At 40.8% G+C, this 22,070-nt stretch overlaps 1 protein-coding gene across 1 annotated transcript; it reads left to right on the top strand.

Annotated features, from left to right (window-relative positions):
• Nucleotides 1–22: 22 nt before the first annotated feature.
• On the top strand, nucleotides 23–20,483 carry cand1 (cullin-associated and neddylation-dissociated 1). The gene is made up of 13 exons (XM_038780005.1): nucleotides 23–209; nucleotides 1,479–1,602; nucleotides 4,673–4,929; nucleotides 5,030–5,135; nucleotides 5,442–5,587; nucleotides 6,047–6,339; nucleotides 7,061–7,202; nucleotides 10,189–11,682; nucleotides 13,299–13,394; nucleotides 14,653–14,822; nucleotides 14,927–15,091; nucleotides 15,975–16,082; nucleotides 17,896–20,483. The coding sequence occupies exons 1-13, from the start codon at nucleotides 41–43 to the stop codon at nucleotides 18,118–18,120; spliced, it is 3,495 nt and encodes a 1,164-aa protein (XP_038635933.1). The 5' UTR covers nucleotides 23–40; the 3' UTR covers nucleotides 18,121–20,483.
• Nucleotides 20,484–22,070: the final 1,587 nt, after the last annotated feature.

Below are 22,070 nucleotides of genomic sequence, written 5' to 3'. Positions count from 1 at the left end.
GTGTGTGCCATTTTTTGCTCCGTTTTAAGCATGTAATTAAATGTTTATCCTCAGTCTTGGTCCATTGGTCAGTAAAGTGAAGGAATATCAGGTGGAGACAATTGTGGATACCCTGTGTACCAATATGCTGTCAGACAAGGAACAACTACGCGACATTTCCAGCATTGGACTGAAAACGGTAATTGGAGAACTACCTCCAGCTTCTAGTGGTAAGTTTATACTTCAAAAAAATATTGTCACTGCATTTTTAAGAATGCTAGAAAACACACTGTGACAAGGTTATTTATCAAGTACATGTAGCAAATCCACAACCCTCCACCTTAACTCCTTGACAAGGAACCTTTTGGATTAACTATCCTGTCTGAGAGCAAATGGTGCAGTCATTTATTTCTGAACTCCACAATCGCTTCAGATTGTGTTTGCATTTACAACAGCAGCCTCCTGTCAGGGTCTGTGTAAGCTGTCGAATGAATAAATTAACTTTTTTGTGTCAATTAGCAAAATAATGAGCTAATAGTTTATTAACCTTAGAATTATGGATGGCAGAACTTAAACATTTGAGCATGGAAATGATTAGTAAACAGGATTAACTGACAAAATAAGTATGTTAGAAAGGCAGTTTACTTATTTCACTTGAGCATTAATTGCTGGCTAGAAACTGCAGGTGAAAGCAATGTCTGAGATTGAAGTAAATTGCCTCATTTAATTTAGGATTAGGCTCTTTAGATTGCTGACTGGTTAATGGCGTTCAAGGTTAATCTGTCAAATATTTTGAAGTCTTGTCAAAGTCATTATTATGGCTCAGGAGGAGGCCAATTTGGCCCATCAGGCCCGTGCCCACTCTCTGTAGCGTAATCCAGTCAGTTCCATTCCTCTGCTCCATCGCCATTGTGGTCTAGATTATGTTGGTCAGGCTAGAGCGCATGTCCAACTGGACTTGGAGCTGGAGGCAAACATCCCATGTGAGAGCTCAAAAAGGGGGCAAAAACCCTGGGAGAAGCGAGAGAGAGGTTTAAAAAAAATGAGAGGACAGAAAAAATGGGAGGTGTGTCTTAAATATTTTTATAGTATCGAGGTATGCCATGACATATATAAAAGGCTGGGAACCACTGCTCTACTTAGTTCACTTCCCACAAATCTTCCAGATTTATTCAGTTTTACTATTTAAGTAATTTGCATGTTATTGCTTTTGTAGCTTTCTTAAAAATAAATAAATGTTTGTCCCATGAACTTGCCCATTTTCCCATATTTCTGCAATTTTCAGGTCATCTGAAATTGTCCTCTGGCCGGAAAGCAGTTTTTCAAGCTGTGTTTGTGCCATTTATTTGGAATGGTCGTATTGTAATGTGACAGCGACCAATTATTTTTGCATTGGATATGGTATCTTTTCCAAAAGCGGTTTAGCAATCACCAGATATACTTTAAAACCCATCCTTGTTATTCTCTGAGATCTATTTGAGAATGTATTTGTCTTGTAGGATCTGCTTTAGCAGCCAATGTTTGTAAAAAGATCACAGGACGTCTCACCAGTGCCATTGCCAAACAGGAAGATGTTTCTGTCCAGTTGGAAGCACTGGACATCATGGCGGATATGCTGAGCAGGTAATTGGGCTTTTCATTTTGGCCAAAAACATATATTATATCCAGTTCATGTTCCACAGCAACAAGCAGGAAAAAATAACTAGACACCCACCGTACAGATAACAGGGGCGGGATTCTCCGGTTGCCAACGGCGAAATCGCGTCTGGAGAATCCCCGTTCACGACCAAATCGGGACGGCGCCGCTTTTGTGATGCTCGGCCCCCTCTACGCCATGCGCCGTGTCGACGGCCTCGGGACATTGCTTGAGCCCCCCCAACGCCCCATGACCGGCCGAGTTCCCGACAGCGTTGGTCTCCTGTGGTCTCATCCGTCTGGAACTCAGCGTGAAGACTGCGGACTCAGTCCAACGCCGCCACGATCGGGGGAAGGCCGATCCGTGGTTAGCGAGGGGGACTTTGCCGGGGTTGGGTGCACTGTTGGGAGCTGGTCCTGGGGGATCGAGCCAGACAAATGTGGGGCACTATTTCACAGGCCGGGTCCGCGAGCGACCGGCGCCATGTTGCCGCCACCGTGTGCATGCGCGGCCACGGAGCAGGCAATTATCTGGGCCGTACCGGCAGCTAGAGCCGGGTGCTTTACGCTGCCTTGATGCTAACCCCCAGCCAAATGGAGGATCGGTTACCTTTTTACACCATTCTTTCTGTCCTAAAATGCCGGTGTGGGGACATAGCCTCAGAATCAGAGATCCAGTCCCAGAAGTTTATGTCTTAACATAATTTTAGAGTTATGCTCATGTTCTCATGCTCAAACTGCTCAAGGGGCTCTTGTCTGAATTGTAGAATTCATTTATTGCCTCCTAATTCTCTGCTGTGCGTTAGTTCTGGTTATAATGATATATTACAATTTGTGAAATTACCAGGGTGAAGGGATGGTGTGGAAAGAAGAAAGCAACAAAACGTTGGAAGAATCCATAGTGGGAGAGCCTGGCATAAACTGAAAATTTTGATACAGAAAATTAACCATTTTGATGTGTAGATCAGTGAACTTACATGAGACTATTTGTACAAGATTGAAAAGTAGTTCTGAGAAAATAGTGAAATGGAGCGTGGAGACTTTATTTGATGAAAGAGTAACGGGAAACTATGTGGAAAGATTAAAATAAAATTTACAGCAGGAAGGCTGTAAGAGAGAAATTGGTCTCTTCTTTTGCTGTTTTTGGATTTCACCAAACACTAGAACTTGCAGCAGAAAGGCAGTTTCTGTAAGAAATCCTGTGTGACCTAATACTGTGGCTTCACTCTTAGGGTGAATTCTGACTTGGAGGCGCTCGGTCTTATCCATGATCTAACAGTTGTGGTAGCTTTGCACTGCTGGCTCCTCCGTCAAGCACATAAATCAAATGTCGGAACGTGCTGTTCCCCTCCTACTGAGCAGGGTTTCTATTGTAACAGCACATCAGTGGTAGGATCAAACTAAGGTTTCTCGTGCTGGTTCATGCATGTTGAGTACAGTGGGACCATAACTACTGAACAGTGATATATAACACCATGCCTCCCATATAAAGTAACCGCCTCCTGCCTTTCTAAAATGAGACGTAGGAGATGGTCGCATAATTTCACTGGACTAGTAATCCAGAGGCCCAAGCTAATGTGCGATTGTATCCCACCGCTGTATCTCGTGGAATTTAAATTTAATTAATAAAATCTGGAATATAAAGTTAGTCTCAGTAATGGTGACCATTGTTGTAAATACCCACCTGGTTCATTAATATCTGTTTAGGGAAATACCTATCTGACCTATATATGACCCCAGACCTACAATATTGTGATTAACTTTCAACTGCCCTTTGAAATAACCCAGCAAGCCACTCGTTCAATTAGCGATGAGCAATGAATGCTGGCCTTGCCAGTGACACACACATTTGATTTGATTTGATTTATTATTGTCACAAGTGTTAGTATACAGTGAAAAGTATTGTTTCTTGCATGCTGTACAAACAATGCATACCATACATAGGGAAGGAAGGAGAGACTGCAGAATATAATGTTACAGTTATAGCAAGGTGTAGAGAAAAGATCAACTTAATACGAGGTAGGTCCATTCAAAAGTCTGATGGCAGTAGGGAAGAAGCTGTTCTTGAGTCAGTTGGTACGTGAAACTTTAGTGTCTTTTTCCTGACGGAAGAAGGTGGAAGAGAGCATGTCCGGGGTGCATGGGGTCCTTAATTATGCTGGCTGCCTTTCTGAGGCAGCGGGAGTTATAGATAGTCAATGGATGGGAGGCTGGTTCGCGTGATGGACTGGGCTACATTCACGACGTATTGTAGTTTCCTGCGGTGTTTCCATGAAAGAATAACATAATTGCATACAAACAGACCATTATGCTTAAAAGGTACAATAAGTTACTGAAAACAGTGTACAATGTAATTGGATATTGGGTGCAGCACGGAGTCCCAGTGGTTAGCATTGCTGCCTCATAGCGCCGAGGACTTGGGTTCGATCCTGGTCCCGGGTCACTGTCCGTGTGGAGTTTGCACATTCTCCTGTGTCTGCGTGGGTCTCACCCCTACAACCCAAAAAGATGTGTCGGATAGATGAATTGGCCACGCTAAATTGCCCCTTAATTGGAAAGAAATGAATTGGGTACTCTTAAGAATTTTTAAAAACCTAAGTAATTGGATAGATAATATGTGTTTCAGCCAAAGACTAAGTCAAGAACTTGATTGACTATGTTTATAGAAAATAGAGCTGAATGTATTTTGCGTAGAATGGTGACCGCACATTTATATCTCGTCCGATATATGAAAACATTTTCACCTTATGTAATTTGATTGGTCTCATATGTTGACTAATTGATTTAATTTACAGGCGCATCTTAGCGTGGTCCATTTTGAAACTTGCATTTTCTAAGTTAATTTAAGACTTCAATAAATTTTTTCCACCATTCGTAATGGAAGCCAAAAAGGAACTTTTTGTTCCTACTGCGCTATCTTGACTGGTGTTTAAAAAACTAAAGATACTTTCTGGCAGACTCTGCTGTGTCTTGTAATGAAAAAATAACTTAATGTTTAACCAAAGATGGCCATTTTAAATTGGAGCTATAATTGGATTTTTGTTATCTTTTTTTCTAGGCAAGGAGGTCTGCTGGTTAATTTCCATCCATCAATTTTGAACTGCCTTCTTCCTCAGCTTACCAGTCCCCGGCTTGCTGTTCGAAAGAGAACTATTATTGCTCTTGGTCACCTTGTTATGAGCTGTGGAAACCTGGTCTTTGTTGACCTGATTGAGCATTTGTTGACAGAGCTTGCCAAAAATGAATCCATGTCTACAACTAGGACCTATATTCAGTGTATTGCTGCTATTAGTCGCCAGGCAGGGCACCGAATAGGTAACAGGAATCTGAATTTGTATCTTTTTTGATATGTTTATGAACCCTTTAAAGCCATTATTTGAGGGAATTTCTGAATCATTGATTATTTTCACCTTAGGGGAATATCTGGAGAAAATAATTCCATTAGTCGTTAAGTTCTGCAGCGTTGAGGACGATGAACTGAGAGAATACTGCATTCAAGCATTTGAATCGTTTGTGAGACGGTACGACGTAATGTTAATTTTGTAATTTTAAATGGAAAAGCAATTGCTGGTGAAAAAGGTCTGCAGAGCAATAAACCTTTGCCTAAAAGTCAAGTGTTTGCTTATAACTTTGTCCATTTCTGTAGTTAAAGATTGTGTTTGACCTGACTTAACAGTTATGGATAGATGGTGCATAACACAACTTGTACCAGTGACAAGCTGAGCTGGTACTTTAACCACGAGCAATTAAATGTTGGATCCAAATATTATTAGTTTACCAGCATCAGTTAGTTTATGGAACAACTGTACAATCATCCTGTTTCGTAGGTGCCCTAAGGAAGTTTTTCTTCATGTCTCAACCATTATTAACCTGTGCCTGAGGTACTTAACCTATGACCCCAATTACAATTATGATGATGAAGATGATGATGAAGCTGCAATGGAATCTGAAGGTGGAGATGATGATGATCAAGGTACAAAACTTGTCATGAATACTCTATCCTTTTGTATTAAGCAGCTTGTGAGATAAGCTTGTAGGTGGACAAATTTGTGAGTCAACCTAGATGTTTTAAAGAATATATGTTTGTAGTTGACAATTTGTACGATTTGAGGACAATTACTTCCTACTTCATGGTGTTGATATTTACTCAGTCCTTCGGTAGCTCATCTAAGGACAATTTTAAAGTCTAGACCGAGAGAGTTGGTGGAATATTTAACCATGGGGTTCATCAGAACTGGGCTTGACCCTGTCCTCGCCTGACTTCCACGAGTGTACACTTTTCAGGCATGAGATAGTGATCAGTACTGAAAATCCTGCCTGAATTTCTCTCTGCTTTCTCTGTTTCAGTTTGTAGGTGTTTGATCTATGTAGCAGTTGTGTTTGAAGGACATTTATAAATATTAATACATTTTGCAACCCTTTATATTACTAGGGAGTGATGATGAGTACAGTGATGATGATGATATGAGCTGGAAGGTACGACGAGCTGCTGCTAAGTGTTTAGATGGTGTGGTCAGCACTCGCCATGAAATGCTACCAGAATTTTATAGAACGGTATCTCCTGCGCTGATCGCCAGATTCAAGGAGCGTGAAGAAAATGTTAAAGCAGACGTTTTCCATGCATATCTCTCACTCCTGAAACAGACCAGGCCTTCTCAGAGCTGGCATCTTGACCCAGATGCAATGGAACAGGAGGAGACCCCTTTAGTTATGCTTCAGAATCAAGTAAGTTTGAAGGTGGCTTTCACCATTATTGCTGCCGCTTTATGTGGCTTGATAGCAAACACTTATCGATCTATGTTCATGTAGTGCTTCTGTTATGTTTTTTTGAGGTAGTTTGCTGCCTAACAAAACAGTGCTCAGTTGAAATCTATCGTTCTGTCATCAAAATGCCGTGATCATTTTAAATGAATGTACTTTTCTATGCATTTTGTTACACCTGTGTTCTCCATTAATGCCACTTATTTTGTTTTTATGTTAAACCAGATTGACGCTCTTAAGCGGAAGTCTTTGTTTTTGTTAGCGAGTTGTATGCCTCATGTGGTCAATGTGTGTTACATGCGTAATGTGTGTTTTCCTCATTTGGGTGGAGTATATGTTCTTTTTTTAAAAAAACCTACAGATCATATTTCATCTTTAAAAGAGATCTCTGAACTGGTTGTGACTGGGGGAAAGAAATGAATATTCCCGTTCTTGACTAATTTAGTTTTTCTGCACGTGAATAATTTTGAAAGACTTGGATTTTTTCGAGCCCTTGGATTTTTTGCAAGCCCCTCAAAAGGTCATTGTATCAAAGTTAGGTACTTTATTGAGCATTTAATCTTTTACCTAACTTCATTCAGGTATTCTTTTTCACTTGGCTAAATAATGTTCTAATCTCTAAAGAATGCGACATGGAAACAATGAATGATTAATTTTGATCTTGTTTGAATCCCTTTCGTTAAAGGTTCCCAACATTGTTAAAGCTTTACATAAGCAGATGAAAGAGAAAAGTGTGAAGACCCGCCAGTGTTGCTTTCACATGTTGACTGAGCTGGTGAATGTGTTGCCTGGTGCTTTGACTCAGCATGTACCAGTTCTTGTTCCAGGTGAAGTATTGATATTTTTTCATCAGTTATGCTGCTTTCTAAGATTTTATTTGAAGCTATAGAAATTTTATAAATTTAGAGTACCCAATTATTTTTTTTGCAATTAAGGGGCAATTTAGTGTGGCCAATCCACCTAACCTGCACATCTTTGGGTTGTAGGGGAAGAATGTTAGACTTTGAATATAAAATTGTTTTAGTAACTAGTCAGTCCTAAATCCAATGAATAATCTGCCAGATTCATACTCTACCCCTCTCCTTTTAAGATGCCCTTTAACCTACCTTTTTGACCAACCTAACGCCAATTTTCCCCCAAGTAGCCCATTGTCAATTGCTGTCTGATTATGTTCTATTGAAATGCTTTGGGATAGTTTATTGGGTTAAAGATGCTATGTAAAATCAAGTTCTGGATTGTGGTGATTCAGAAATAGAGGAAATAACATTTGCCCATACTATTAGCTTTATCATATTACATTTAGCACAAACCAGCTCTTTTTAATATTGCTTTTCCAGGCCCCAAAAAGAAATATATAGGAGAAGTCAGTTAAATGCAGACATACACTGTCAGCAAAGAGACAGGAAATCCCCCAACCCTGCCGATGATTACCATCGACAATGCTTACTCTGTTCTGAGGTTAGTTGGATTGAAGAGCCAGGGATACCAGGTGGGGTTGGGATGGCCACCACCCCATCCACCCTCCCTCACAATAATGCTCACCAGGCCCTGCTCCCTTCTCTCTTTCCCGCCCCCCCCCCCCCCCCCCCCCCCCCCCCCTCCCGACCTGGAATCCCTGGCTCCATATTTAGGTTAGGGTTTTACTGTCAAAGTGAAGCAGATAGGAAAGTTAACATGAAAATAAAATTGGCATAAAGCAGAATTAAGCCAGGGTTAGCAAGGGAAGGAAAATGAGAAAACCTAAGAGTCTTTCCATTTTCGAGAATCAGTTAGTGACAAAGAGGAATAGATGTGAGAAAAAGATACATTTGACCCTGAGGTGAACTTGCAACCTCCTTCCTATCCGTGCAATCACGAAGACCAGGTATTTCTATCTCTGTAACACTGGCCCCTCTTTGCCAGCCCATCGCATCTGCTGAAACCCTCAGTCATGCCTTCATTAACAGTATATTTGACTATTCCAATGCGCTCCTTGCTTATCTACCATATTTTACTCTTGTAAACTTGTCATCCAAAACTTGGTTGCCTGAGTCTCATATTGCAGCAGGTCCCAATCGCCCTGTGCTCACTCACTTACATTAGCTCCCTGTCAAGCAATACCATGGCTTGAAAATTCTCATCATTGTTTTCAAATCACTCAATAGTCTTATCCATTCGTATCTCTTGTAATATCCTCCAGCCCCATAATTTTGAGATATCTGCATTCCCATAATTCTGGCCAGTCATTCCCAGTTATAATTTCTCCACCATTGGTAACTGTGCCTTCAGTTGCCTGGGCCTCAAGCTCTGGAATTCCCGCCCTCCACCTCTTTGCCTCTCTCTCACTTTCTTCTTTAAAATACTCCTTAAAACCTTTATTGGCCAAGCTTCTGGTGAACTGGCCTAAGAGCCCAGAAGATCTTCCAGTCAGTGGCAGAGTAGGAGTGCATGCCACTGACCTCATCTGAAAATGCACCTTTACTTACGCTGAATCTTTTGGACTTTGCTGTCCCAGTTCCAGCTCAGGTCCGTCAATGAGCTAAGTCCAGAGGCCTTGTGTCGAAGTGCAATGTAGGAAAGCCACTTCCCTTTTTTAGTCATGAGCTGAAGACACACCCCTTGAGGTTAGGTATCATTGAATTGAATTTTAAAGACTTTTAAAGACTCTTAAAATTTTAAAGACTCTTGGAATTTTAAAGACTCTTGTTCTACCACCCACACACACACACACACACACACACACACACACACACACACACACACACCCTGACACTATACTGCCCTATGCCCTTGCCCAATAATGTTGACTCTTCTGACATTGGTTGGATTGAGGAGCCCCATCTGAAATATCTCAGTCGGTCGATTGAGCGATCCCAGATATGACTGGGGAGCGAGCATTGTTGGAGGGGAAGGGGTGAGTGGAGTCGTGACGAGTGTTGGGGTTGCCGTGGGTGATGGCTGGAGTGCTTTGACACTCCACCTATCTTACTTAGTGTTGCGCTTCTGTGTAGGTTTTGCATCCAAATTTGCGTTCAAAGTTCCGAAGTGGGGCACGCTTAAGGAATGAGTGTGGGCTCCCACAAAGTCATGTTTGACATACCGGACATTCTGTGCTCGGGTGTAATTTGGCTGTCTGGATTTTAGATGCCATTGCCATCCTCAATAGCAGCAGTTATCTCGGTGTTTGCCGCTTTTGCGATTGGAAGATCTGGGCCATCATCGCCTCATGTTGCTCAGTGTCATAGTTTGTTTTGTAATGCTCCTTTGAAGTGTCTTGGGACATTTCACTGAATTAAAGGCGCTTTTTACACAAGTTGTTGAAAAGCTGTTCAAAAGCTGATGTCTCAAAAAGGAGAAAATCATTGAAAAACCAACATTGTGTGGCAGCTGAAGAGACAGGAAATCTAAAACTGGCGAACTGAATTTTGATTAATATTCCTCCCTCTCAATACTGCATGCTAGTGTTTGATCCCATAGGGTATAATACATTTTCAAAATGTACTTGTAAACTGTAAGCTAAGCTTTAAGTATATAGTATTCATATTTGTTTTGCATGCAATTTGTGACATTTGGATTTGTGTGTTGTCAGCAGTGGGTGGTTGAAGCAGGATTGACTGCAAAAAAACTCAATCTTTAAGCCAGTAAATCTACCTACTCGAAAAATAGCAATTACCCATTCTTTGAAATTTTCGAGATAAAACCATACATCTTTTTGTAGAATTGTATTCGAATAGTTACTTGAGATATTCTAAGTAAAAAATGTAATTTAGGCTGTTTATAAAAAATACTTACACCACACCATTACCATTGTTTTTCTCTTTTTTTTTGTTGCAGGAATAATCTTTTCCTTGAATGATAAATCCAGCTCGTCCAATCTAAAGATTGATGCTCTCTCATGTTTATATGTTATCCTTTGTAACCACTCGCCTCACGTCTTCCATCCTCACGTAGAAGCTTTAGTTCCACCAGTCGTGGCTTGCGTGGGTGATCCTTTTTACAAGATCACTTCAGAAGCCCTTCTTGTAACTCAACAGCTTGTAAAAGTAATTAGGCCTCTGGATCACGTATATTCATTTGAAGCTTCTCCATACATTAATGACTTATTCACTTGTACTGTAAAGCGTTTGAAAGCTGCAGACATTGATCAGGAGGTGAAGGAGAGAGCTATCTCCTGTATGGGACAGATCATTTGTAATCTTGGGGACCATTTAGGCAGTGACTTACCCAGCACACTGCAGATTTTCTTGGAGAGGCTGAAGAATGAAATTACTCGACTTACAACAGTGAAAGCCTTGACATTAATAGCGGCATCTTCTCTCAAGATTGACCTGCGACCAGTGCTAGGTGAGGGAGTACCAATTTTAGCCTCGTTCTTGAGGAAAAACCAGCGAGCACTGAAGCTGAGTACCCTTTCTGCTTTGGACATCTTGATCAAGAACTACAGCGACAGCCTGACACCTGCCATGATTGAAGCAGTCCTAGTGGAGCTTCCACCTCTTATTAGTGAAAGTGATATGCATGTGTCACAGATGGCCATTAGCTTTCTTACAACTTTGGCCAAGGTGCACCCATCTTCTCTTTCAAAAGTCAGCGGCTCAATTCTTACTGAGCTTATTGGGCTGGTACGGTCCCCGCTACTTCAAGGAGGAGCTCTTAGTGCAATGTTGTATTTCTTCAAAGCTCTTGTTGGGACTGGAACTGCAAACCTAGGTTATATGGAGTTGTTGCGAATGTTGACTGGTCCTGTTTATTCTCAGAGCAGTGCATTGACCCACAAACAGTCCTATTACTCAATCGCCAAGTGTGTAGCAGCACTTACCCGTGCCTGCCCCCGAGAAGGGCCAGCTGTGGTTGGGCAGTTTATCCAGGATGTGAAGAATTCTCGATCTACTGATTCTATCCGTCTCTTGGCTTTGCTCTCCCTCGGAGAGGTTGGGCACCATATAGACTTAAGTGGACAAACTGAGCTTAAATCTGTAATCTTAGAAGCTTTCTCTTCCTCTAGTGAGGAGGTCAAATCTGCAGCATCCTATGCCCTTGGAAGCATTAGTGTTGGAAACCTTCCTGAGTACCTGCCTTTTGTTCTGCAAGAAATAACCAGTCAGCCTAAAAGGCAGTACCTTCTCTTACATTCCCTGAAAGAGATTATTAGCTCTTCTTCAGTAGGAGGTCTTAAACCATATGTCGAAAACATCTGGAATTTGCTGTTGAAACACTGTGAGTGTGCAGAAGAGGGAACTCGAAATGTTGTTGCAGAATGCCTGGGGAAACTGACTCTGATCGATCCAGAAACATTACTACCACGACTTAAAGGGTACTTGGAATCAGGTAGGTTATTTACGTGGAGCCTTTTTAAAATTTTGTTTAGCGTTAGTTTGGAACGAATCATATCGAGTGCTTTTTTTAAAAAAACTACTTTACTTACATGGCAACTTTAAGGAAAAGAATTTAATTTCACACAATTTGTAATCATTATAAAGAGCATTGCAGTAACCAGCTGCTACATTGTGGTTATGCATCAATACCATCTCAGTGTGTAAATGTAGTTTGGGGAAAACTGGCCAGTGTTCAGAAAAAGAGCTACGTTTGAAAATGAAGTGAGAAGAGAGGAATAAAGAAAATCAACTAAAAAGGGGGAAATTAAAGACCAGGATACTGTAGTCGTTAGGTACCTGTAACAAACCCTGTTCCCAAGCCACAGACTCTGTCTCAGGCTGAACCAAACCATTTGCAACCTTGTTGCTGTATTTGACTGTGATGAGCTTCTACAGAATTATTATAGAATCCCTACAGTGCAGAAGGAGGCCATTTGGTCCATCAGGTCTGCACCGGCCCTCTGAAGGAGCACCCTACCTAAGCCCGCTCCCCTGCCCTATCCCTGTAACCCCACCTAACCTGCACATCTTTGGACTGTGGGAGGAAATCGGAGGAAACTCATGCAGACAGGGGGAGAACGTGTGGGCTTTTGACTACACACTCATGCCATCACAAAGGCTATTTCCACCTCTGAAGCATTGCCTGATTCCTCCCCCACCCTGGTCTCAGATCAGCTGCTGAAACCCAAATCCATGCATTGCTACTTCGAGACTTGAATATTCCAAGCAGCACCTGACCAGCCTCCTATCTTTCACCCTGCTTAAACTTGTTCATCCAAAACTCTGCTGCTTGCGCCCTAACCCGCACCACGTCCTGTTCACCTATCTGCCTTCTGTTCACTGACCTACTTTGGCACCTGATGAAGAAATACCTTGAGATAAAATTATTGTTTTTGTTTTCTCAAATCCCTCCACGGCCATGTGTCTGTCTATCTCTGGGTCTAAAATTTTCAGATATCTACACTCCTCTAGTTCTGACCATCCCTGGTTTTACTCGCTCTGCGATTTGCAGCCGTACCATCAGTTGTCGAGTCCCTTGACTCTGGAAATCTTTGTGCAAGCCTCTTGGCTCTTTACCTATTGTTCCGCTTTTAAGGCTGTCCTTAAAATTTAGCTCTGACCAAACATTTGAACATCTACCCAAATATCTCCTAATATGGCTCAGTGTCAAATTTATGAAGTACTTCAGAATATTTTACTGTGTTAAAAGTGCTATATAACTGGAAGGAGTCTTGAAGTAAGTAGAAATATCTTTCTTGCCATTACATCCGGGACTAGTGTCCTTCAGTAGAAATTGGTCCTTGTTTATAAATGAAAATCTGTTTGATCTTTGCGCTTTGTTTAGTCCGCTTATTTATGACTTGAGCATGATTTTGGTGACTAGGTGGTTGAAATTTGTGCAGGAAACTACCCTTATATACGCAGTCATATTTAGTCTGAAGGAGTTCAAATTTATATTTTATAAAATACTGATCATAAACGAGCAATCTTAGATATTGCACTGGAATCGGTATTCTGTCTAGTATTGTTCAGCCTGTGGTGTGCTTTAATCTTGCTATTTTCCTATAGGATCTTCCTATGCTCGAAGCTCTGTGGTCACAGCTGTGAAGTTTACGATTTCTGATCACCCACAGCCATTAGATCCTCTATTAAAGAACTGCATAGGTAAACATGTTTATTTTCATTCACGGATTCTGTTGGTATTAAAACCTTTGAATAGTTTTGAAATGTGTTTTGAATGTTTGGACATATTAAAATTAAATTAGAACTATGGGTAATTGGTGATAACCGGTGCAAACTACCACCACTTTGTGCAGCCTGTGTACGTCCCATCAGTTGGGGGATAGAGAATAGTACTTTGGCGACTTTCTAGGAAATTAAGAAATCTTCCCTGGAAGCCCAATGGGTAAATGCATGTCTGGTTTCACTGGGCGAATTAAGTTGTTCAAATCAGAAGACTGCAGATTCATTCCAGCTTTGTGCAAAGCTTAATGATGTTGGCTGGAAAGCTAGGGTTCTGTAGTTGGCTGCAGGACCTTGAGAAACGATGGGAGGGATAAAGGTTTTGGGGTGGGGGGGCAGAAGGAGGTGGTGCAGGAGGGGCTGGTGGTGGTGAGCAGCAGCTAAACTTGTTACTGCTGATGTCAGTGGATTTCATGCCAGTTGGCCAAATTGCATGCATAGATATTGGGTGAGGACAGGTATAGGCTGGACCGAAATGACCCCACCCATCATCATAGAATTTACAATGCACGAGGAGGCCATTTGGCCCACCGAGTCTACACCGGCTCTTGGAAAGAGCACCCCACTTAAGCCCACATCTCCACCCAATCCCCGTAAACCAGTAACCCCACCTAACCTAAGGGCAATTTAGCACAGCCAATCCACCTAACCTGCACAAATTTGGACCATGGGAGGAAACCCGAGCACCCGGAGAAAACCCATGCAGACACGGGGAGAATGTGCAGACTCCGGACGGACAGTGACCCAAGCTGGGAATCGAACATGGGATCCTGGAGCTGTGAAGCAACAGTGCTAATGACTGCTACCGTGCTGTTCTGAAAGGACTTCCCTAAAAGAAGACAAATTGCTTCATAAATGCAAGTAATGCTTTTCCGCACCTGTGTAAGTGGAATGAGAGCTGCATGTTCATTTAAAGTGCTGGGAACTCGCGTGTTAAAGGTAAGAAACTACATGTAATCTACTGTGTTAACTACTGTGCTACCGTGCTGCCCCCAAACACTCAGTCTGCTGACATTTGCTATGCATGCTGGGATGAAGAATGGCTAATTGTGTGGGGATCTGGACACCTGTCTCAACAATAATTAGCATTTGTAGGGATTGCATGGTGCTCTGGTGATTTTAGAAAAACAAAATAGAGATGCATAAATTATTTAGTAATTCTTATTTAAATTGCTTCCAGGTGATTTCCTGAAAACATTGGAGGATCCGGATCTCAATGTGAGAAGAGTAGCTTTAGTAACCTTCAATTCAGCTGCACATAATAAACCATCGCTAATCAGGGACCTCTTGGATACTGTTCTTCCTCATCTTTATAATGAAACAAAAGTTAGAAAGGAATTAATAAGAGAGGTTTGTATTTTGGTTTGAAAATGCTTATTGAATTTATAAATTATGCAAAATAAATTCTGTAAAATCTTAACTATGTTTCATCACTTTGTTTCTCTCTTTGCAAGGTGGAAATGGGACCATTCAAGCATACTGTAGATGATGGCTTAGACATTAGGAAAGCAGCTTTTGAATGCATGTACACGCTTCTGGATAGCTGTCTTGACAGATTAGATATTTTTGAATTCCTGAACCATGTTGAGGATGGATTGAAGGACCATTATGACATCAAGGTAAATAACATAAATGCAGATTATGTTGTTCAATAACAATTCGCTAAATTTAAAACAAAACTTCTCATTGCAGTGTCAGTTTTGCATGGATGAACCTAGATCTTGGGCAGCACGGTAGCACTGTGGTTAGCACAGTTGCTTCACAGCTCTTGGGTCCCAGGTTCAATTCCCGCTTGAGTCACTGTCTGTGCGGAGTCTGCACGTTCTCCCCGTGCCTGTGTGGGTTTTCTCCGGGTGCTCTAGTTTCCTCCCATAGTCCAAAGATATGCAGGTTATGTGGATTGACAATGCTGAATTTCCCTTAGTGTCCAAAAATGTTCGGTGGGGTTACTGGGTAATGGGGATAGGTTCGAAGTGTGGACTTAAGTGGGGTGCTCTTTCCAAGGGTCGATGCAGACTCAATGGGCCAAATGGCCTCCTTCTGCATTGTAAATTCTATGATTCTATGAGATGGTTTGCATTGGCCATTTTACCTTGAAGACATCACCATTATTGCACGTTTTGCCAAATGTTTACCAACGCACAATCGCAGCAAAGATTAGTGATGAGGGAGCCCAAACTCTGGTGGTTTAGCCATTCCCCCACCTGCACAACCACTTCTCCTGAGCAGAGGGACACTTGAGGGTAAAGATACCCTGTCGAGGTAGATGTCACCTAACTCATTGCATTATTACAGACTAAATGCAGATCATGGCTCAAGAGTATATCATGCAATAGATTTGCCCACTGTCTAGACTTTGTTTTTGTGTGTTTATTATAGGTATTTTGAATCAAAGTATGTTACGGCTGGTTGTATTATATTTTGGGAAAATAAACGCATGCATTTAGTATAACTTCGCAAAAAACTAGTTTATTGTCTGAGCTTTTTTAAAAAACCTAACAGATGCTGACCTTCTTGATGTTAGTACGATTATCCACTCTTTGTCCAAGTGCAGTTCTACAGAGATTGGACAGGCTGGTGGAACCTTTACGTGCTACCTGTACAACTAAGGTAAAATTCAATGTATAATTTAGTTGGCTATAAAAAAAGGTACACTTGTTGCCAGGCTATTTTTAGGCCGTTGAATAGTCCACTGTTGTACTTGAGTGAAATCTGATTCTCACCTGATTTATGGACATACTCCCAGTGCAGCAAGGAGGTTATGATTCAAGATCATAAGAAATAGGTGCAAATGTAGGCATTCGGCTCCTTAGGCCTGCTCCAACATTCAGTAAGGTCATGGCTATTGTATCTTTGGACTAACAGTACAAATTGAATAGATTGCTGATGTACGGGGGTTATTAAATAAGTCTTCACTGTACAAATGCTGGTACTACACTTGGTTCCTGAAGAGACATAATACACAATAACCCACATATGTAACATCCCTCCCCATTCCTTGTAAGGTCCAACACCACTAATAACTAATATGCTAACAGTTATTTACACATATATATACACAGATGCAAGCATCAAATTATTACATTTTAATAACAGTCAATAAGGTAAACAATCAGGTAGGTATCTATTTCTCGCTGGTTGTCTGCGCGTTTCCAGGACTTTGTTATTCTCAACCTTAAATGTATTTTCAGCTTCTCCAGTAGATGTCTCTACTCTGGAAGGTGTTGCAGTCTCTTTTTCCAAGGGAAGAGACAAGTGGTAGCAAGTACTTCTGGTGCAATCGCTTCTGTAGATGAACTAGAAGGTGCACAGTCATATGACACAGACACCATTACCTCTTGCTGGCACTGGCACACTCGATCTGCATGCCATCTCCACATGAGTTTGTCTGTAGTTTGGACCCGTCACACAGGTTTCCTAGCTTCGCACAGGGTCACCTTGGCAGGTGTGCTTTTTTTCAAACGCCTAAAATAATTCAATTTGAAGGCAGTTATCGTGGAAAATATAAGCTCAACAATTTATACCCAGTGTATATATGCTAGAATATAAAAAAGGTGGATTTAATAACGTGGGAATTTTATTACAGACATTTTATAGATGAAGGAATTGGATTAGAAATTGGTACCAAGTTGTTAATGTTTACAATGTTTGGTAAAATGCTGGCAGGGTTGTTTGTTTTTTTAACTTAGAAAAAGTGAACTGTTGCAATAGGCAGTGCTAAGGAATATTCTAATTTTCTAAGAATTTTCAAGAAGGTTAACTTCATATTGACTGCAGGTAAACAGGATCCAAGTTCCCACCCAACACCAAAACCTGAACAAGCAGCGATGTGACTAATGTTGCATTGCATACTTTACAGCAGTACAAAATGTGCACTGTTGTTGACTTGCAAATTACCCCCTATAATTACAATAACATCTTACCAGATTATGGGATCTGTATTTGCAGCTCAAGCTCTTGGCTTTGGCAAGTAAGATTGGGATATTTGATACATATATAGATCTGACTGCTTTTTAATTAATTAAAATCTGTATTGAACAGTGGGAACAGAATATAACTGCAGCTAACATATCTTTAACAGGATGTTGTGGCTAATATTGCACATACTGGGATAGTTACACTAAAAGTTTTTTGGTCTGGTTTCAGTTGTCCCCGTTGTTGGGTTTAAAAATGTGAGACAGATTTTTATTACACTTTATGATGTCCAGAGTTGCAAATGAAATCAAGCGGGCATTATGCAACATGGAAAAACAAAGGGATATTGTAACTTTATTACTTGCTCTTCTTCCTGTTTCCTCCAACTGCACAAAATTTTAGAATTCTTTCAGTTTTCCAGCCAATAAAATTACTTTTATAAAAATAAATAAATACCAGAAAGTTCAGTTCTTTAAAGTCTTACAATATTAATGGTTTGATTTGTTAGGTAAAAGCTAACTCGGTCAAACAGGAGTTTGAGAAGCAAGATGAACTGAAGCGCTCCGCCATGAGGGCAGTTGCAGCACTACTGACCATTCCAGAAGCAGAGAAAAGTCCACTCATGAGCGAGTTTCAGTCTCAAATAAGCTCCAACCCTGAGCTGGCAGCCATCTTTGAGAGCATCCAAAAGGACTCATCTTCTACAAGCTTGGAGTCGATGGACACTACCTAAATCTTTTCTTCCAAAGAAGGAATCTTTAATTCTTGTATTGATGTTATGCACTGAAATCTCAGTCAGTACGCAAGCAAAAAGAAAATCTGTACTTTGAGCTTTAAGCTTATGAATTCATTTTTACTTTCGTGGAAATTCTAGTTTTTGTTTATTGTTGCTTTTATAGTAGTTAACCCAGAAAGTCCTTGTAGTTAAAGTGAAAAAAATAGTGTAAATTACACAGAACATTTTGTTATACCACACTCAATTCAGCAGTATTTAAAAGGCAATGCATTTGTAGAAGTAGATTGTGTATAGGTATGCAATAAGGGTTTTTGGTGTGCTGAATGAACTTGGAATATAAATGTGAAATTTTACTCCCAAGATCTTTTCTTTCCGGAAACTTCATGCCATTCACTTTTATTATGTAATTTTTTTTGCAAGGAAAAAAAGGAGAAAAAAATGCCTGTTCACCTGTCTACTGTTTTTGTTTCGGCTTGCTAAACAATAGTTAAGGAACTCTGCTTTGTGAGATTTATGATATTAAAATGGTTGGCACAGTTTTTAAATCATAGGTTGGTACTTCCAATTTCTTGGGATGGCAAATTATTTCCATGAATGCATTGATACTGTATGGGACATTCCAAAATATATGTTCTGTAAAATGTGTTTTGTTTAGAATACAAAGCTTGAATTCAAAAGATGATTTTATCCTGTGCACTGCTAATGCCTTCCTGGTTTTGTTTTATTGGTCTTATTATAGTTTACATTTAATTAACTTTTTCAAGTAAAGGTAGAATAAACCTGCACTAAAAACTGGGTCCAACTGAAATTAATAGGCATGTACTGAATGAGAAAAACGTAATCTGCCCGGATACTCCCAAAGTTGGGAAAACTATACCACTTCTAAGCTATTATGTAACCCTCAAAAAAGCTATTGCGTAAAACAAAAATACTTGGATGGAAATACGGTGCAGGAATTGGGGGAAACATTAATGAAGGTGAGCAGGCAGCAGTTGTTTTGGATGATGGTGGCTTGGTATTTGAAGGAAGTGCACATGGTGCATAAATATTGTTTGTGGGGGCTGATGACACAATCATCAGCTACCTCTTAATTCTGCCCATGGTGTTCGAAGGTTATGTCCGTTGTTTTCCTGTGGAACTTTCCATATATAAATAATCTTCATTTGATGGCAATACAAACCTAATCGAAAATTGCTTTGCAAATTCTCCCCTCTTAACCAGTGTACACACCCATAGTTTCACTTCAATGTTTAGCATTGTAGCAGCAATAATATGTTTGATTTAAGAAATCTAATGTGAGCCACAAATATTCTGTCAGATAATAGCCAACTTGCATTCTTATTCTCTTGTCATCAAGCAAGCTGCTTTCTGTATGCTTCAACTGGTCAGTGTTTTTATTTAGGCATTCTTCAATTTGCCTGAATTTCTGTTCTGTTTGAAATGGCATCAATTTATCAGCAAAGAATGTTTATCCATTATGGCATTAATTTCCCTTCTAGAATGTGCTCTGAAGTCGGGTCTGAGAGATAGATAACTTTATTTCTCCAAAAGTTGGAATTTTCAATGCTCCGTTGAAAGTAAACTTGCACAACACCTGGACCCTGAAGCATAATTAGTTATGTGACAATGTCTGGACTGGGGTTGATGATTTTTGTGCTTCCTAGCCATTTGCAATTCATTGGTTTAATTTGGCAGGGGGGGGGGGGGAAAGAATGCATTTTACAGAAATGAGTCTGGGTTTGAAGATCCCCCAAAATTTGTCGGTTTGTAGAATAATTAAAATCTTAATTCTTTTGATCAAACTGGAATTTTATGTTGGAGTTTTGCTTAAATGTGTACTGAGGCTTTTTTTTTGTTGTTGTTGTTGTTGCTTGTTCGAGTATTATGTGTATCACTGACAAATGTGTATCACTGACGAACTTTAGGTTCATTCATTATATCTGTACTACAGAATGATACCTCGTGTATGCTTGCGTGTACACGATTTGTACTTTAATATGCACCCCGGACTGGTGCTTTGTTGCCTGCAAGCAGTCATTTGAAATATTCCTGGTGTGTTAGTCATGCACTATAATGCTTGAGGTGGCCAGAGACACTAAAGACTTTGATGTAAATGGCTGTTGTATACATCAGAGATCAATAGTCTGTGAATGTCAATTTTGCTTTTGGCTGGTGGAGCTCACTGCTGCCTATGGTGCTCATGAATTATGCATTGATGCCTTTGGTTTAGTCTTTGTAATTGCATGTTTTAAGATTAACAATTCTGTAAAATGGGAACTGGTTTAGTACATTGGAATTCTCATGTACTTTTATTAGGTGCTTATTGAATGGTTATTTTCTAAACTGATCTATTTAAACGATCAATCTTGATTCAAATCATTGTCCCGTTATTGCATAAAGGCAAAAAACACGTGATAAGGAAAAAGCTGATGAAAGGTCTTCTTTCAACTGTAGTTTGCTTCAAAAAACATTGGTGAATAGAATCAAGTGGACTTTTAGTTTCAGTTGTAATTGACGCCAAGTGTAGCTTTTGTTATTCTAAAAAGCGATGTGCATAAAAATATTGCTTCAAAAGCTACCTGCCCAGTTGCAACGAAAGGTCATTTCACATAATAGTGTGATTTATTTGAAAACTACAGAAGGGTTTATACAAATCCCTGTCACATCTTAAGTTTACCAAAATATTGTGCAACCATTGATGTGAAGTTTAAATGTAGTCACTGCAGTTATGGTGGCCGTTTTTGTGCGCAGCAAGTCGATTTGTTTGTAATGATGGTACGCACTGTGCAATGGTGGTAGGCACCGTACCATGCAATCTTTTCCATCCATTTGGAAAAGTTGACATGCAGTGTTTTTAATCCTGTCTGCAAGATAGCACTTCAGGCATTGCAACACCCAGACATAGCCACCTCATGCAACAGCCCAAAGATGTGCAGGACAGGTGGATTGGTCGTCCCTTAGTGTCCAAAGATCAGGTGGGGTTACAGGGATAGGTTGGGTGAGTGGGCCTAGGTCGGGCACTCTTTTAAAGGGTCTGTGTAGACTCCTGGACTGTAGGACTTCTCATAACCTAACCATGCTGCAGGGTGTACTATTTACAGCCGTGACTGCAGCAAATTGCCACTGCTTCCTTGGCAGACCACCCAACCCAATGATCTCCAGCAGTTAGACCAAGGATGTCAGGTTCTTAATGTGCGTGCCTCCAAGGCGCTGGTTTAGCACAGGGTGAAAGAGCTGACTTTTAAAGCAGGCCAGCAGCACGGTTCAATTCCCGTACCAGCCTCCCCGAACATGTGGCGGAATGTGACGACTAGCGGCTTTTCACAGCTTCATTTGAAGCCTACTTGTGACAATCAGCGATTTTCATTTCATTTCAAGTCGCACACCATTCTGTCCTGGACATAATGCACTGTTCCCTCACGGCTGGTTAAAACTGTAAACCGAACCATGTTTGGGGATTACCAGCACCAAAGGGACTGCAAGGGTTTGAGAAGGTGACCCACCACTGTCTTCCCAGGGCATGTAGGCAATAAACGCTGAATTTCCTGAGAATTAAGATTGTCCAATGTTATTTTGTGGGCCAGGTATGGGTGATCGACACTGCTCGCTAAAAATGAAAGCTTTGTGACAGTCGCCTGCTAAATGACCATTGCTTTGTACAAAGTAGTGCCGGTGCTGCTGAATCTTAACAGAGTGGAATTATTTTGCAATTCATTTCGGTAGTGGCATTGTGGAGAGAACATGCTGGAGGGGCAATTCCCTGGAGCCTCAGGAAATCTGCTAATCTTTGGAAATGCAATACCCCCATTAAAGGAAATGAGACAAAATCACCTGTCAAATCAAACCAAGCATGGGTGGCAAATGTAGTAGATGGCTTATGTTGTTGATCATCCTTGCGGATAAAAATGAGCAGCAGTGGGCCTCTTGCTGCTGGGGGAGTTTCTCCA

The sequence above is a fragment of the Scyliorhinus canicula genome, chromosome 20 (assembly GCF_902713615.1).
Source record: "Scyliorhinus canicula chromosome 20, sScyCan1.1, whole genome shotgun sequence".
Classification (NCBI taxonomy): Eukaryota; Metazoa; Chordata; class Chondrichthyes; order Carcharhiniformes; family Scyliorhinidae; genus Scyliorhinus; species Scyliorhinus canicula.
Note: the sequence above shows the minus strand (reverse complement) of the source record. Positions and strands in the feature narration are given on the sequence as shown.

Bases quoted from the DNA above. Each gene is read 5' to 3' on its own strand.
- cand1 (XM_038780005.1), top strand. From the start codon at position 41: ATGTTTATCCTCAGTCTTGGTCCATTGGTCAGTAAAGTGAAGGAATAT. The intron at 4,930-5,029 runs GTAACAGGAATC...TTTTCACCTTAG, and splicing joins CCAGGCAGGGCACCGAATAG to GGGAATATCTGGAGAAAATA. The intron at 15,092-15,974 runs GTAAATAACATA...AAAACCTAACAG, and splicing joins AGGACCATTATGACATCAAG to ATGCTGACCTTCTTGATGTT.